Genomic DNA, 17,921 nt, shown 5'->3' with positions numbered 1-17,921 from the left:
GACGTTTTTTGAACACCCACAGGGATGTTGATTCCACCACCTCCCTGGGCAGCCTGTTCCAATGCCTGACCACTCTTTCGTTAAAGAAATTTTTCCTAATACCCAATATAAACCTCCCCTGACACAATTTGAGGTGGTTTCCCTTGTTCGATCACTAGTGACTTGGGAGAAGAGACCAACACCCACCCCACTACACCCTCCTTTCAGGCAGTTGCAGAGAGCGAGAAGGGCTCCCCTCAGCCTCCTCTTCTCCAGGCTAAACCCCCCCAGCCCCCTCAGCCGCCCCCCAGGACACTTGTGCCCCAGACCCTGCCCCAGCCCCGCTGCCCTTCTCTGGACACGCTCCAGCACCTCAAGGGCCTTCTTGTCCTGAGGGGCCCAAACCTGAGCCCAGCATTCGAGGTGGGGCCTCCCCAGGGCCGAGCACAGGGGCCCCATCCCTGCCCGGCTCCTGCTGGCCACACCAGTGCTGACACAAGCCTGGGGGCTGGTGGCCTCCTTGGCCACCTGGGCACTGCTGGCTCATGCCCAGCCGGCTGTCAGCCAGCACGCCCAGGGCCTTCTCTGCTGGGCACTTTCCAGCCGCTCTGCCCCAGGCCTGGGGCGTTGCCTGGGGTTGGCGTGACCCAAAGGCAGGACCCGGCCCTTGGCCTAGTTACACCTCACACGACTGACCCCAGCCCACGCCCCCCCCGCCCCGCCCCAGAACTACGCTTCCCAGAGCGCCGCGCGCGGAGCGGCGCCGGCGGCCGGTGCCGGGGGGAGCGGGGAGGCGGCGGAGGCCCCTCCGGTACGCGGTGAGGGGCTGCGGGCGCTGCCCTCCGCTCTGCCGCGCTCGGGGGGCGGCTGGGGCCGCGGCGGGGGCCGGCGGGGCACGACTGGGCTTGGGCGGGCCTGGCCCCGGGCCGTGAGGGGGAAATGGCGGTGCGGGTGGACTTCCCCGCTTTCCCTGTCAGGCTGTGGCACGGAAGGAGCAGGGGGAGGTGGGTCTCCGGATCTAGGGGCACCCCTAGGATCACTTGCTGGCCCAAAAGGGGGGCTGGCCGGTCGGCTTGTACCCAGCCTGCGGCCCCGGTGCAGCCTCGGGGGAGCTGAGGGGTCCCCGCTCGCCTAGCGGGTCCCCTTTCCCTCCCCCCCCCCCCCCCCCCCAGCAGTGTTGTTTGACTCTGAAGTGGTTATTTATCTGCACGGTTGCTCTGAGATAGTTGCTTCTCAAAGTCTTTGCCTTGAGGTTCACTTTGTATTTAAACGGAGGAGTTGTTGCAATGTTCTGTGAGTCAGCTGTAGCGCTTGGTACCAATCCTTCCTCCACCTTAGCAAATCTCTGCCTTGTTTGTGCAAATCCAACAACAAAAAACGTGAGGGCTTCTGCAGGTGTTGGTGTCACTTTATCTGAGTCTTAGTCTTACGCGTTTGGCTCGCTAACTTACCCATCTTGTGTTCATGGCATTGCAAGATGACCAAATACTTATATGGTGGATACCATAACAGAACACTGTTGCTGGATAAGGCTTAATTTAAGATAAGTAGAGGGGTTTATGCACCTTTAGAGTATGCTGTGCTCAGTTCGACCATTAAAGATCCCATGGTACTGTTATATGGATTGAGAACAAGGCTGACCTGTACATTCTTGCTCAAGATACCCATTCTGTGTACTTGCATGAAGTTGGCTTCATTTTCTGTGGGTCTTACATGTACCACAAAAGATGTTCAAGCTCTTCTTTAGCTCTCCTTTAAGCCCCAAAGCAGATAGTATAGTTTTCAAATGACGGTTGAGTTTGCAGTGGATGCTGGGCACTGCATGCAGAAACAGAGGTTAAGCTCTTTGGAAGGTAATCCCTCACTTGTGTGCGTTTGAAAATTGGATCTTGAACTATTTGCATTATCTCTCTTAGATCTGTGATTTGTCCTTGGGTTGCCTAAATATGAGAGTTACTGATAAAAGAGTAACGTCATCTTTTTATCTGGTGTTGAGAAAAACTTGCATTGTGGAATGTGAGACTTTTGGAAATGATCTGTTTGTTAATGATTTCCTGGTACTTGTTGCAGGAGCAGGATGTATACTCTGCTGTCTGGACTCTATAAATACATGTTCCAGAGGGATGAATACTGCATCTTGATCCTTGGTTTGGACAATGCTGGTAAAACCGTAAGTGCTGTTTATTACCAATTCTGTGTAGGGCACATGCAATTCTAAACATCCTCCAAAGAGAAAACTTCCAAATGGCAGGTCAGTCTTTCTTCAGCTGTATTATGAGTTATTTTAGCAATGTCACACCAAGGAATTTACTTTTCCATCTTGCTTAAATTTAGCATAAGCTTTGAGGGATATAACTGAGGCTTCAGTAATCCTGTAATCACCTGTCATCCCTTCTTTCCTTGCTAAAATAGGGAACAAGAAGAGAGGTTTGTTCCAAGGTTAGGTAGGGCAGTGTCTATTAGAGCAGGGTTCTGCAGCAATGAAAAAGCAGGTTTGGGTTAGGATTACCCCAGCCAGTAAAATATTTTAGAGTAAATACTTTTTCTTGTTTCTTTTCAGACCTTCCTTGAACAAACTAAAACTCGATTTAACAAGAACTACAAAGGGATGAGTTTGTCCAAAATCACAACCACTGTAGGCTTGAACAGTAAGTAAATCTGTCTGGAATTTTTTCAGCTTTCCTGCACAATTAGACAACAGCTAGTTCTTGTCTGAAATATTTAAGAATCAAGAAGGGCAAAATAGTTCGTGGAAGTAGAGGTCGTACCTGCCAGATCCCCATGTCTTTTTGTATAAGAATAAAATAGACTTGCTTGGCTTATGAGGAAAAAAACCTGAAGTCTTAACAGACCAAGTAGCCCATTTCAGTGCTATGCTCAGAGGTTGAGCTAAATTTCACTGGAGTTCATTCATTGTCCTAATTCTGATACTATTTGCACTGATACGACTCTATCTGGTATTAGTGGTCACTCTTTGCAAAGGTGGTGTTCTGTTGCTGAAAGTGGTCACTGTATGTGATTTTGTTCCTCTAGAAGACTGTTTTACCCCAGACTTCTTAGGGGGCTGTACAGGTGTTTGTGCTTTAGAGAACACCTTTAGTTTTCATTGAATTTTGTTTTTCTTTCCTTCTAGTTGGTACTATTGATGTTGGCAAAACTCGGCTAATGTTCTGGGATCTTGGTGGACAGGAGGAGCTACAGTCTCTTTGGGACAAGGTTGGAGATGTATTTTTTTTACTTTTTAGAAATGTTTTTTGTCTCTCTTACAATTGAATCAGTATGATCATTTAGTAATCATACAGGCTTAGTAGTAAGCCCAGTTTTTTCCAGCGATTCAACCATATATGTGCAAGATTAGCAAAGATAATGCTTAATATTTGCATTATTGTTTACAGACAGCAATTACCAACCCATATCTGAGGGTTGAGCCAATAGAGATAAGCTTTTGGGGGGACAGATAAACTTTTTCACCTGTTATATCCAGTAGGCCCGCAAACAGAACAGGCAATGCATTCTGTGTGCCACTATTCTTCTCTCCAGACATACACCACGGAAACAGCTGGCTCTAACTGGTTGATCTCTTCCATGTGTCTCAAAATTACCAAATCAAAAACAAACAAACAAAAAACCCCCAACAAAACAAAACAAAACAAAAAACCAATCCCCCTCCCCCAAAACAAATGGTACTAGCAGATACACTAATATCTCTGTTATCCTTGCAGTATTATGCCGAATCTCACGGAGTGATCTATGTTATTGACTCCACTGATGAGGAGAGGCTCTCAGAATCTAAAAGAGCTTTTGGTGAGTATGTTATGTTTTACCTGTACTGTGATTTCATGACGTATTGTGGTACAGTTCTCTCATTACTATCCTGTCTGTTCCTGTGTTCTTGAAGTGAGCTGTGTGGCCTGTTGATGACACAACTTTTGTACTTTTTGAAGTCTGTCTTGTCTGCTACACAGGACTCGCTTTTGTTGTTTATAATGGCCTTGAATCTCTTCTTGTACTTGTGCTAATGATTTTGGAATTTTTATTCCTTATTGTATATTTATCACCTCATTAATTCTCTGTAACATGCTTGCTGATCAAAATTAAGTTTGGAGTTTGATATGGAAAAAATTCTGTGAAGAAAATAGACCTGGAAGGTTGTATCAAATGAAACTGTAATACAAGAAGGAGCCTCTGGCTTCATTCCTGTGTCCAGATAGTCTGTGTCAGGCACGTGCACAACTCTGTTCCAGAACCGGCTAAACCTCTGGTTTTGTTTCTGTGCTTTACAGAGAAGATGATTACCAGCGAAGCTCTGGAAGGGGTTCCCATTCTGGTATTAGCAAACAAGCAGGATGTAGAGGTAAGATTTGTGTAGATCTACTACTTAAGCAAGCAAATAAGCCTTGGAAAGATGAACTCTGCATTCATATTAAATTTGTTTCGTATTTCTGGACAGATCCTACAGTGCTTTCCTGCTGCTGGAAATAATTGTTTTAATTTAGTTGTAATTTTTTCCTTGCTTCTCCAACCTTTTTCCAATGGCATAAGTAAGCTTACTACAGGCACATCCATTTCAGCTGATTTGAACTTTTTATGTAAACAGAAGAGACTATGTAGCTGTGGTGGGTTTTTCCTGTACCATGACTTGGTATCTTTATACTGTTTTTCCTGTTTATTCAGCAAAAAAATGTTTAGTGCATTTTGTTTATGCTGCTCTGCTGTTACCTGGGAACAGCACACAAACGTATGTGAAGCAGCATCATCCTTCTCCCATAAGCAGATAAGATCTGTTCAATGAAGCATTCTGTTTGTCCTTGGGCATTCAGTCAATGACAGCAGTGAATGGCAAGGAGTGCTTTTTCTTGATAGTATAATTTGAATTCTTTCTAGCATATCCAGAACTGCAAAACTTTCGTTTTGTATTTGGCAAGTTAGCAGGCACTACAGTGTGGCTGTTTAGGTGATGCATCCAGGATGGTCCTCATCTCCCCTGGCATGGAAAAAACGGAAAAGAGTGCCTAAAGTGGTCGAGGTATTTTCGATGTTTTCTTCCTCCTTTCCATGGCTTGTACCTGGAATTCCTGTACTGCAGTTAGAGTGATTAATCTCTAGATGGAGCCAGAGACTTTCAGTAGAATTTGGAGTACCATGCCTGGCAGCTGTGGTCAGTATCTGTTTCAAAGTATGCTAATACTTCTCAGCTTCTTCCCCTGGACTTCACACCTATCTCAGTGAGTGTACTTGTGGGAGATACTTGAGACTTACATACAAATCACTTTGGCTTTAAAGGAGGATTTGGTTACACTTCCTGTGTACAACACAATCGATTTTTTTGATGATCATAAGATTATCTAGTCGTAGAAACAAAAGAAATGTAGTTCCACTTAAAAGTCAGTGTGAGATTGAGACAGGACTTCTGATATATGGTCCTGACTTTGCAGTGATTTCTGGGAAATGGGGATGTGGGGAAACTGACTGTCTTCTCTGTGTGGAGACCAGAATATTAACTCTCATATTTCCATGCAACACTACAGCTTTACAGCAGGGAGCGGTTTGCACTCTTGCCTTTAGCTGTTGATCATTAAACTATATGCAGTGAAAAAGCTGTTCCAATTTTCTTTATGGATGTATATGCATATTTTGTTATGGGCATACTGCAAAAGCCAGCTCTTCTGGCACCCTAGCCAGACTAAAGAAAAATGATTAGACAAGTAGGCTTCTTTGTATAACTAGAAAGAGGTATTTGGAACAGGCTCTCAAGATAAAAACTGTGAATGACTCCTTGCCCCTTCTGGAGGGTCCAAGACCAGCCCACAGATTCAGTGCCTTTATGCAGTCATAGAACTGTAACGAGATTAGCAAAACTGTACTGACTAGAGGTAGGTCTATTTTTAAGAAATACTTAAATTGTGTATTTAGATGTCTGTTGCTTGCGTCTGATCTTGGATATGGACACAGAGCAGAGACACATCAGTGCTGTTAAGAGAACATTAAAGAGACTATATCTTATTATTCAGTAATTATTCAGGCTCCCATAAGCAAGATTTAGAAAACTGGAAGGCCTGTTTCTCTTCCACTGATCTAGCAGAATTGAAGACGTCTGGAAGAAAATAGAATGTTACAGGATTATCATTGGTAGAGATTTTTCTGCTCTGGATCCCCAGACATATAATTTGTAGTGGGGAATTCTCACCAGCATCCCTCTGTTGTTACGTGCATCGTGGTATGGGAGGATAAGTGGTGTCTTAACCTTGCTGGTATATGCGGATGAAAGATAATTCATGATGATATTGTCTCTAAAGGCCAGCAGAAGACTTCTGGTGAAATGTGTCAGAAGTAGTACATCTGACCTAGATTATTGTTTTTATTTTTAGGTTTCTATTCCTCACAATAAGCTCACAGAAGTTGTGACTCAATGCCTGAAATTCCTGAAATTGCACGAAGTGTAAGATTTTTTTGGCCCTGATGCTAAATTCCTTGTAAAAAAGAATTTCACAATTAATAGCCACCACTACCCAGATCAGCGCTGCCAAGCATGAGTGGTGTTTGGTCGTATCAGGAGATGAAATAAAGTCATAGACCACAAAATAACCAATTCTAATATCATGACAATATTGTATATGAGTTTTCTTTTGTACCAGGAGGATGCTCTCTATTTAGCAGGGGCTTCAAAACTGGATCATTTTGTAATTAATTAAAAGACTGGGTCAAATGTGTGTTGTGGGAGGGAGTTTGTTTTGGTTTGTCTTTTAAAGGAACTATTGCTTTGCAGGGGAATTAGATATCTGATATATAATAATTCAAGTGGACTCTCAAGTCAGAATGCCGCTTTTGAAAATTTTAGGCAGTTTTGCTTACCTACTGCTTACTGCAGAAAAAGCTGCAAAATAAGAATTTATATTTGCCATTTTGAAGTGAATGCAGCTGTTTCAAGGTTTATAAAAGCTATATATTTCTGAGCTGTACAATGAACTGTTAAAGCTTAAGGAGAGAAAGGCTGATTTTGCCGCACACTTAAAAGTGCTAGAAAAACTGAGCTGAAAAAGTAGCACATGAAAATAATCGGGTGTTACGTGGTGTCTGGAAGTTCTGCCTTCTTAAGATTAAGATAAATTTTTGGAAATCTCCAGAATGTTAGAAAGCCTCCTCATGTCTTTGGAAAATGAGAGGAGTCATGGTGAGTAGCAGCATATTTTTGAAGGCTCATAGTGTTACCTATTTTCCACAGTTGTTAGAATATAGGCCTTCTGCATGACAGCCATTCTAATTTCCAACATAAGAAATATCACAGCTTCCCTGTAAAATAAGTTTAATTTAGATAAGCTTGTTTTAATTTAAACATGCTTAAGTTTTAGTTTAAAGTAAGCTCGTAAAAATGATAGCACAGAACAGAGGTAAGGTGGTTTAAACTTTATTAAATAGTTTTACTTAGGCTATCCACCTTTCTGTTGTTTCTGTTTTAGTTATATTCTGTCGAGTGATTACTCTTGAGATGGCTGAAGAGTCTATACTTCAGGTTTTGTCCTGACCTGAGGCCAAGCAGCAGCACTGTCTTCCCTGCAGTGGGTTTGGCAGATAGATAAAGACTCTACAGTGCAACCTTTTTGCCTAAAACAACCACTCATGCTTTTCTGCAGGTGACTGCAGAAATGGAACCTTGCTGCTTGATATATTTCTAGGTGTACCATCCCTGAGCCTTAATTTGGGTAATGTCATTCTGAACCCTTTGTAAAAGCAATTTGCTTGTGCAGGCAGGTCATGGCTAGACTATGCCTTGAAGAGCCTTCATGAAAAGATGGTTTGCAGTGCGTTCTTTTGGGGAAGTCGAGATAGAAATATGACTTGTCAAATTGTGTGTTTCCTCTGAAATGTATGGCAGATAACATCACTCCAGAAAGGTCACTTGTGGATTTTATTATTGTAATGGTACACTGTTTATGTGATCACAAATCCAGCTTCCCTAGTTTGCTCTTGGTTTATGTGGTTTCAGTTGAGAAACAAAACACATCTTGTCATGTTTTTTTTTGTCCTGTGGCTGAAACCAGGACACATGCGTAAACAAATATTTTGTAATGTATACAAGGAGGTGGAAAAGAGGGGAACTCAGAAAACACAGCTGACATTTTCTGCCAAGCATGAGAAGCTCAAATGCTCCTAGTTGAAGTGATGGGTAATCTACCTCATCCTCTGCTGTGAGACAAGATTTCCAGTTCATGGCTTCCCCTTGAACACTAAAACAAGGCTTCTCTGAACTGATAGTTCAGTGGTGCTGTGCCCTCTGCTATGTTACTGTACTTCATCCCAAGGGGAAAAAGACCTTCCTCAAAACAGGTGTAGCATTATGATGCAGTGATGTCCTACTATGAACAGCATAAATCGTGCAAAGTCTCCTCAGAAGCAAAACTCTTTCTGATGCAGATCTTTATGGAGAACAATGGCTAGACAGCTTTTGGAAGTTAGGACAAGCCATGATTATACCAGGGGGTAAGAAAGGGAAATTATTATAATGGATTAAGGCGGGAGAAAAAATGGCTACAACAGTTGTAAGCTGCACTGGGAAAAGTAGACTTCTTAAAGGCCTCCGAGATGGACGCGGTGAAGAAGGTGGATTCTATGTGCCGCTGGATATGTGCAGGTGTACTGGTCTGCTGGTGTTTTTTGGGAAGCCAGTTGCCTGACTGCTTTGCAAAGGCAAGTAGAAATAAAGGACAGCATGACTATGGTCTGCACTGTAATTTCCTACCTTGAGCACTTTCTCTCAGATATATTTTTAAAAGGTTAAAAAGTACACAATCGTTCAGAAAAGGAGAAATTTTAATATATATGATATTAAACTGTGATAAGCTTAAAGCATATTTCAAGAAACATTTGCTCAGTTTCAGCTGCCTTAGGATTTAACTTTCCTGCCACCAAGTCTCATTTACTGGGGGGGGGGGAAAAAGTAAAGACATGAAAAATAGCTCAAATTACTGACGTACACCTCTTCTTCCTTCCCAGTTGCTGGGTGATTGACTTGTCTGAAGCTTTGGCTTAAGTCAAGAGGCTGTTGGACTTGCCTTTCTTATTTGGCAGTGAATGTCAAACCAAAACTAAAGTAGCGTCTTTTACAAACTTGCAGAGAAATGGTTGTTTGGTAGTAATCTCTTGCCCATCTTCCAGACCTACTGGAATGAATTCCAGCTCCCAGGTCCAGTCTGACTCCCTCTAAAGTTAGTATTTGATTTTTTAATTTATTTATTTAACTATCCTGTGGATGACAGCTCATCTTTATGAATTGCAGGTTTGTAAGTTGTTAGGGCTTTGGTCAATGAAGTAAGTTACATTTCTGGATACAGTTTCCAGCTCATTAATTGAAACTGCAAGTTTGATGACTGTACTTTCTTATGACCTAAGTTGCATTTCAAAAGTTGCACAACTAATGGATTCTAGGCCTTTCACAGTGAAAAATCACAAGTCTGGATTCAAGGACACTGGGTGAATTGGGTGTCATTAAACTCCTCTCAAGCCATTTCTTAAGAACCCTTCTTACTTATTAGCACTGAAACCTGCCTATTTGTCACATGGTCATCTCCACAGTAGTTTCCTGTATTTAATTTCTCCAGAACCAGTATTTTGCAAAATGGATAGCTGGTATTATTAATTTCTATCATTCTGCTAAGTTAAGCCCCCAACTTGAAGGCTGAATTCCTGTTTGCAGGTAGTCTGTTCCTTCAAAGCATACATCCACTTGGACTAATCCTCAAGACTCACAAGGGTCTGATTTGGCATTTCAGGAAACACTTGCTCAAACCATGTATTTGAGCCTCACTGAAGGTCCAGAATGTCTTTGCAGAGAGAGGAAGAAAGCTGGTCTCATGGCCAGCTTAAGTGCTTAAATGGCTTGTCCAAGGCTTCTGAGGAAAAAGTGAGCACCAAGATCAGAAAATGATTTAAAGGCAGGTGATTTTTCTTTTACCTGCTTCCCCATGTTCAGGGAGGAGAATGCAAGTTTAGACATCAGTAAGGCAGGTTTGCTTTTGTTGTGTTTGTAACTCTAAGAATAAAATTTTTGTGGTAACACTGATTTTTGTCAGGAAAGTAACCCACTGATTTATTGGGGGGGTTTATGCGTTTGTGTATTTTGAAACCACTTCCTGGCAATGTTGTAGCAGCCTTACAGAAGTGCTGTATCACACATGTACACATCATCCTGATGGTGATCAAAAGCAAAGTGACACCAGGCATCAGAAAATGTGCTGCATTTAGTACTGTCAGCATTTTCTCCTGCATGCAAAATGCAAAAAAGCCCAGAGTAGTTATGCCTTTAATATCAAGGAATTTGCTGAGAACTTAGGAAAAATCACATCCAAGCTGTTTTCTGAGAGTGCACATGTAGGGAGATGTGATCCAGGCCATTGGCAAAAAGTCAGCCACAGGAACAGACTTGTCTGGGATTCTGGCACTTTTTCAAAAGGCTTTGTAAATAGATGTGCTCCCATAGCGTTCTGATAGACAGAACTTGTGTGTGATGATTTGGGCCGGTTGGAAGGAGTGTGTGTGGGTTGTGCTAGTTTTTGTGACTCTATTTGCTTAGAAGTGTGCGTCTTGAGGATCAGGGAGGTGTGGCAGTCTGTGTATACTGTCTGAAAATAGCATTCTCTTTGGTGAAGAAAGAATATGATTGTTTGGTTTTGGGGGTTTTTTTTGGTTTGTTTTTTTTTTTGAATGTAGAGAAGTGAATTTGCTGTGTTAGTGGGTGATGGGGTTTAACATAAGTGTGTTGTGCCACCCTGTCTGAGGCAGAACTGTGGATGTGGTAGGATTCATTTTGGAAGAAGGCCACCATGTCTTGTAGCTTAGAAAGCAAGCTCTTCTTTTGGTTTCCCTTGCAGACTTGTCTGTCAATACCTGACATCAAGACAGCATTCAGTGACTGCATTAACAAAATTGGGAAGAGAGACTGCCTGACGCAAGCCTGCTCTGCTCTTACTGGGTAAGTATGAGAATGGATGGTATTTTGGTTAACTGAACAGCTGCAGGGTGTCACGCAAGCAGAGGAGTACTATAGGATTTAATAACCCCTGACAGGGAGCTGCACTTCCTTCCCAGCAGTGACAGATACTTGTTTGTGAGCCTTGGACATCTGCCAAGTCAGTAAATCCATCTGTTAATCCCGTCTATGAAACACGATGAAAATGTACTACTGGCTGAGAGTAACAGGACTTGGAGGCACATGGAGATGTTGATTCTTGTCCCCCGTCATCCCATCTCCATACACAGTAATGTTTGCAGTCACTGGCGTGCTGCAGCTCCTGGCTTTATGTAAGTCAGTTGAAAATGTAGCTGTTTGTGATGCGGCCAGAGAAATGAGTGGCATTCCATTGTTGGTGGTGGAATTATGCTCTTGCTTTCATATTTTTTGTCATGCAGATGAGCTTTGTTATGTAGATAATATAACAATCTCCAAGAGTGTTCTTACGTGGGGGATGCCTGTAGTTTAAGATACAATGACTAGAAAAGACCAAAGTTTGGGAGACTGATTCTTCTTCAGGCTTACACAGCTGCATGCCACACAACCCACTAGATTCTTGATCTTGGTGTCACTATTGCGCATTGAGTCTTGCAATACTTTGGTTACGCTTTCAGTTCTTTGGGTGAAAAGGGCTATTCAGCATAGGTCAAAAGTACTGTTCCAGATGGGTAGAAATACTCCTGCCTGAATTACTGCCTCTACTGAATCCAGAGCTTTGAGATTTCTTCTTTTTTTAATCTAGCTGTATTGTTATGCAAGCTACTGCAAAGCATAAGAAAAGCTTCTTAAATCATGAGAAAAATCTCTGTTATCTGCATTGCTAAGAATCAAATGCTAATTAACAGATGAATGACCACAAGAACAATAGTTAAGCACTGACTGGAAGAGAAGTATTAGATAATAATCTTATGAAATGCAACTTTTCCAATTGTTGTGGGTTTTGTACAAACACTTCCGGTTTTGATCTGTGTGGAGTTTCCTTTCAAAATTTCAGTTTGAGTTGGCACAAAAAAAAAAAATGGTGGAAGTGCTGGCTGGGAAGCTGTGCAGACCAGTGAGTTGGTGACTTGCTTAGCCGTGCCAGCACAGATGATTACAGAAAGTTGGAGCCAGGGCTGGAAGATCTGATACAACTACCCTGAGGCTTGTAGCAAAATAACCTCAAACCAGCTGACTGTCAAGTGGTTTGATGCTTGTTCATCCCAAGGTTTCCACAGAGTTGATGAGTAACTAAATTGGATGTAGGCTTGTACAGACACCAGAAAAATAAAGGATGGAGCTTACATACTGAGTTAAAAGAAATCAGATCCCCACTGTTTGCGTGTATGAGAAACTGACATAGTAGCACCAGTAAACAACCGCAAGGCAGAACCCTTCACTTGCTCTCGTAAGGGGTCAGTTAGGGACTACATGAGCCATGTTTTCATTCTTGGTTATTGTGTGAGGTGTTTTTTTTTCTTTTGAAATCTTGTCTACTTCTCTTATTTCCTTAGCAAAGGAGTGAACGAGGGAATTGAATGGATGGTGAAGTGCGTGGTGAGGAATATTCACCGGCCCCCAAGAAAGAAGGACATCACGTAAGAAATTCCAAGTCAGCCAAGGAATGGACAGTCTTTTTCCACACAGTTTTGTGTTCTCTTTAAGGAAGGTGGTCCACTGGATTCCTATTACACCTGATTCTTTCCTAAGTTTGGAGACAAACATTCTCTTTCTCTGTCTAAAAAACTTGAGCAAAGGATTCCAGCTGGGTGGGGGGTGGGAATCTCTTACATTAAGTATTAACTCATTGGCCTTAGAGCATAGGCCAAGTGGCAATCTACACGTTGTTGCAAATGCAAAGGACTTAGTTTTCTACTGTATTACTTTGTGATTCTTGATTTGTTAGTCTTACAGGCTAGAGGCCAGTGATGTGAAGGAACTCCTGAAGGAACTGTGTAGGTGAATATGAAAAGGGAGGGAGAGCTTGGGGAATGGTTGTCCCTTCCAACTGAGAGGATACCTTGCTGCTCCAGCCCCATGGTTACTGTAGGTGGTGTTACTGGCCCTGTTATGCTGCTGTTTGTATAATGGGGAGAGACAGTGTTGATTATAACTCAGTTTTCAGTCGGCATGTTGATTGATAACTTTTACCTGTGGAAAATGCAGATACGGAAGCCAGCAACTGCACAGTGGTACACTGTTTAAAATGGGTATCCTAATAGGACATGAACTCCAGAAGCACTGCCGTGTTTTGATTGCCAATCTCTCCATTGTGCATTCTCTTTAATTATAAGAATAATTGGTATCTTCTGTAACTGGAATGAATTGAGGCCCTCTCTGTGATCTTTCCAGGCTGAAAGCTGAACCTCTAGGCAGGGAGAAATCAGTATGCAATAAAGCTTCCTACTACTCTGAACTTCTCTTGCTGGAGCAACTGATGTTTGGAAATAGTGGTACTTAGCCCTCTAGTTTTTTGAAATGCAAGAAAGAACAGATAGGCAGCTCTCAAAGTCAAGTAGTGCTCACTTCTCGTACAGCCTACCCAGCTAGTAGTTCTGCTGACGTATCACTAACATTTCTCTGACTTTCTTCTTACATGTATTTTACAGTGGTTTGGCAATGGGTGTTGCTCTTCGCATGTTTTAGTTACTCCTGGCATGGGTGACCATTCTGTCCTGTTTGCTCACATAACTAATGGAACATTATCCAAGCTCTATTTCAGCAAGTTAGATAGTAGTATTTGTTTATAGACATGTTATTTGGCATGTCAAAGAACTTTCTGCTGAATTTTCTGCATGCAACTCGTTGCAGATTTTTTTTTTATGAGAGAACATAATTCATTCCCTCACATTTGGGTCAAAGCATGAGGGCAGCTGGAACGTGTCATTAAACACATGAAGTCAGTGGAAATAATTGCATACTGGAGAGCAGAATCTTACTTCTCAATAACTCTAGGATAGGAGAAGGCCAGGCAAACTGTCAGGTAAGATTCAATTACTTGCTGTTAGAAAAGGTTGTATAACACAGTACCCGAGTTTGAATTTGGATGGTGCCAATGTCAGTGCCATATCCCAGAAGGTTTAACAGACACCAGAGATTTCATTAGGTTCCTTCAGACCTAGTGACCCATCCCAGGTTTCTTTTGCACTCTGTGAATGTAGAGGATCCCCTTGAAGATCACTCACTTACTGTAAGAAGTGGCACTTTCTCTAGGTGCTGCATGTGATGTAGGGCTGAGAGTTTCAAGTGTACAAAAGTATCGGATACCCAGTGGCTGTTCATTATAAGGGAAATCTCTCTCACTTGGCCATCTTTAAAAGTGTGAGTATTTTCAGGGTATCGCTGTGGTCCTGGCTCTTGTTTTGGTTGGCAAGGTTGATGCTAACAGTAAAAACAAAGATGTAAAACAGTGACTGGTGGACAAAACTGCATTGTTAAGAGACAAAACATTTTAGTCAACTAACTTGAAGTGTCTGTTTAATGGGATACCAGGGGTTTTCCAAGCTTTCCACATACTCTTCTCAGATCTTTTCCTCTCCCTATTCCCTGGGAGACCAGGGAGGAAAAACAGTTTTAAGCTCGAGGCCATAGCTGTTCTCACAAGTCTCTAGACACAAAGACTGCTTTGTGGCACACATCAGCAGGAGGTCTTAAATTAAAGGCAACATTTTGACTTCAGAATTCTGAGTTCTCATGAGCGGGAGGGTGTTTCACCTAGAAAGACACATCAGCTCTGATACGTAAGTATGAGCACGCTCTGATGTCCACAAAACATCCGGGAGGATTTCTCTGAAACTGCAGCGAAACGTTCGATATCATTCAGAGTTATCTTCTAGAACAGTAACAGCTGTTACACATGGGATGCAGCTGCTTGGCTCCCAAAGTCTGTTTTAGAAAGAGAGTTTCGCAGTCAGGTTTTTCCACCATTACAGATGGAGTGCACCTACCTGATACTGTTGAAAGATTTCCTGAGTGCTGGGAAGCGCAATCTGGACTTGGATCTTGCTGAGCATGTACCATGTGCAGTTACTTTACATGAAGCACGATGACAATGGAGTGCTGCTAAGTCAGCTGGGGTTTTTGGTTGCATCTGCTCTATATGGTCATAAATGGTTGCACAAGGACACTGATGACTTCCTCCTTCAGTGGGTTTTATTGCAGCTTCAGTCTCTATAAGCAGGTCTGTTCTGCTAATGATGCCTCAGTACAGACAGCTGAATAGGACCAAACTGACACGGAAAAGCGTTCTGAAAAGGGGTGGTGGTCAATGCGTAAGATCGACCGAAAAAAATCCCACTGGGATAGCCTAAGATGATATGCACGTAGCTGATAACTATTTCATATTTTCATCAGTAATTTAATGAATAATTTATCATAGTTTAGACTTGTGCTTTATTTAAGTCCTATATAGGAACCACAGATTTCTATTTAAAATGCTTTTGCGTTGCAAGTCACCCCCCTGCAAGACCTCCAACCAAAGCAAGGACATTTCTGAGTAGTTCAAATGTAATCAGTTTTTGAGATTTTTGATACATTTGAGATGAACCTATTTTGTCTTGTTCATAGCCATTTATTTCTCTGAAGAGGTGCTTTATCTTCCCAAGGTGAAACAGATTCATCATCCATACTTAGTAATCACTTTTTCCTTTAGCATGCTTTACGCTGAGGTAAAGCTAAGTGTCTAAAAACCATGGTATTTATTTTACTTGCCTTATTTGAACATTGGCAGAAGATTAACTTTCTCTCACCTGCCTGGAATTTCCCTGCTTTGCAAACGTTTATTAGCCATTAGCAGCAGGAGGCAAAAGCATTCCTTAAAGAAGCACAAAACCCACTTCTGATGCTTCTGAGTACTCCATGAATCACAGTGCTAGCCAGGTGGTGGCAATTTCATCTTCATTTGGAACTATGGAAAGACAGAATAACTGACTCACAGCACTTTTTGCCAGTACTACCTAATCCCATCCCATTGTAGTGCAAGGCAACAGTGATGTGTTAGCCTTGCTGCAAGGGCCTGATGGTCTGCTGCTCAGTGACGCTGATGTCAGATCCTATCCCACTCGCCATGACATCCCATCCCACGGAACCAGGGGAAATACCAGGACAAGTCAGACACAGCTTCGTGCTAAGTGCAACATCTTATTTAAGGCTCTGACCAGTACCAGCTGTTTCAGAGCAAGGTGAAGAAGCAAGCAGAAAGCATGGATGGGGCATATGCCCCCCGCCATCCTTCCTACTCTCTGCTAAATTGAAATCAGCCTATAACAGAGAAGTGGACTTAATATCCTTCCCAGCGCTGTCAAGTTTTATTCCTAATCGACCTATTTTTAGTCTCTTCTACCTTATGATCCTACTTCTGTACTGCTGATACATCCAATAACATCATTTGTACACCAACATGTCCAGCACATCCAGCAGTTCATATAAGGTAAGGATCTGCCTTTACACATTAAGATAGCAATCTCAAGCAAAAGGGCACTTCACTGCAAGTCTGGAAATCTGCTTCTCCTCAGTGATGATATTTTAGGTGGACATGAGACTGTTGGGTTAGTCATGATTTCCAGAAGTGTGTGCTCATGAATAACTGTGAGGTACCATTGCGGGTTTGGAAAATATAAGGTTACAGCAGTCATCAGCTAAAAATCTGGATTAAAGTACTTGAAGGCTTCTGAATTGATTTAGGCATTTCATTATTTTTTTAAATGCCCCAGTATCCTGGGACTTCTCTGCTGGCAAGTGGTATTAGTTTAAGGAGAGAACTTCTAGAGGGATCTGCTAAGAAATGCAAAGAGTGGTACTGTCACTGGTATTGACCATTATCCCTTTAAATTAAAAAAAAAAAAAAAATCTGATTAATGTAGATGATGACTGACTGGCAGCCACAGACAGCAAAGTCCACACATAAAGGAAAGCAGGTTCTGCCTCTGCTTGCAGCTCTGCTTATGCTCCTCAGCTTTTATGAAAAGAAGCACTAGAGATTGAGTTTGCCTTCTGCCTTGGGACCATTGTCAGAGACTGAAAGAAATTAGTCCCAAGTGTTTGTCTATAGGTTTCCCAAAAGCAATTTGGACAATTAAGAAAAAACAGGCTGAATTGACCCTGCTAGGTTATAGACTGGATGTCCTCTCAAAAATCCCTTTTGGCACAGTCTTCTATTAAAATTTGGCTCGAATCTATATCCAGGGAGAGGTGGGAAGAGCCCTTGCCCTCTGGCAAGCTCTCATCAGGACAGAGAACGCCAGAGGAACTAGAGCAGGTGCTTTTTCACACTGGAGTTGTATAAAAGTTGGAAATCCCAATGAAACATTCCTGGTGTGTAGCACGTATTGTTTGGTTTGCTGGACCTCGGGCATTTCCTGCAGCGTTGCCCTTTGGTTTTGTTTCTTGTGCTTCTGAAATCCCTTAAAGATTTGTTTTTCTGCTCCTCTGGTAAAACCAGCTTCCATGACAACTACTGGGGGCTTTCCGTTAGTTTCTCTATGCCCGCTTAGGCTTTTTTATATCCAAAACCACTTCACAAGGATAAAGTCCTAGCTTATCAGTAGTGCATGTTCTCATACAACTTCATCTGCACAACTTAAATCTGATCATAAGCCTTCACCCATGACACTCCTTACCTCGGAAGGGAGTGCTGATTAAATTTTCTAATGAAAGAATCAAGTTGTTACTAAAAGCAGCTGGAACCTCGTGTAGGAAAATGACTGAGGGCTGAAAGAGAACACTTGGACAGCACAGTATGCAACATCACTGGGGAAAAAATGACCTAAATTTCTTCCATAAACTGGGTGCTTGTCAAGTGGAAACATGAAAAGGAGGAACATTTGCAGTGAATTACTCAGTTGTGGAATTCAGTCTGAGTTTATTTTTAAATACATAAAATCACTTTCTGGAGGCAGGGATCTCCTAATTCCTGATCGGTTGCACTGTCTTTCCTTAAAGCTGCTGATTCCAAATGAGT

The 17,921-nt window shown here is 42.3% G+C and overlaps 1 protein-coding gene across 6 annotated transcripts; it reads left to right on the top strand.

The window, feature by feature from the left end:
* Positions 1–650: 650 nt before the first annotated feature.
* Positions 651–13,379, top strand: ARFRP1 (ARF related protein 1). 6 transcript variants are annotated; one of them, XM_075109277.1, is made up of 8 exons: positions 651–790; positions 2,050–2,149; positions 2,540–2,627; positions 3,113–3,195; positions 3,702–3,783; positions 4,263–4,333; positions 10,845–10,945; positions 12,478–13,379. In XM_075109277.1, the coding sequence occupies exons 2-8, from the start codon at positions 2,057–2,059 to the stop codon at positions 12,563–12,565; spliced, it is 606 nt and encodes a 201-aa protein (XP_074965378.1). In that variant the 5' UTR covers positions 651–790; positions 2,050–2,056; the 3' UTR covers positions 12,566–13,379. The 6 variants fall into 6 exon arrangements, with proteins under 6 accessions (XP_074965378.1, XP_074965381.1, XP_074965382.1 ...); XM_075109278.1 differs by having other exon boundaries at positions 696–797; XM_075109276.1 differs by lacking the exon at positions 651–790 and adding an exon at positions 908–983.
* Positions 13,380–17,921: the final 4,542 nt, after the last annotated feature.

This window comes from Phalacrocorax aristotelis, chromosome 13 (assembly GCF_949628215.1).
Source record: "Phalacrocorax aristotelis chromosome 13, bGulAri2.1, whole genome shotgun sequence".
NCBI classification, from domain to species: Eukaryota; Metazoa; Chordata; class Aves; order Suliformes; family Phalacrocoracidae; genus Phalacrocorax; species Phalacrocorax aristotelis.
The sequence above is the reverse complement of the archived record's forward strand: the minus strand, read 5'-3'. Positions and strand labels throughout refer to the sequence as shown.

What these genes read in the sequence shown, in the direction of transcription:
- ARFRP1 (XM_075109276.1), top strand. Translation starts at nt 919, where the DNA reads ATGGCGGTGCGGGTGGACTTCCCCGCTTTCCCTGTCAGGCTGTGGCAC. An exon ending in TACAGTCTCTTTGGGACAAG is followed by an intron (nt 3,196 to 3,701) that starts GTTGGAGATGTA and finishes TTATCCTTGCAG; the next exon opens with TATTATGCCGAATCTCACGG. An exon ending in GCCTGCTCTGCTCTTACTGG is followed by an intron (nt 10,946 to 12,477) that starts GTAAGTATGAGA and finishes TTATTTCCTTAG; the next exon opens with CAAAGGAGTGAACGAGGGAA.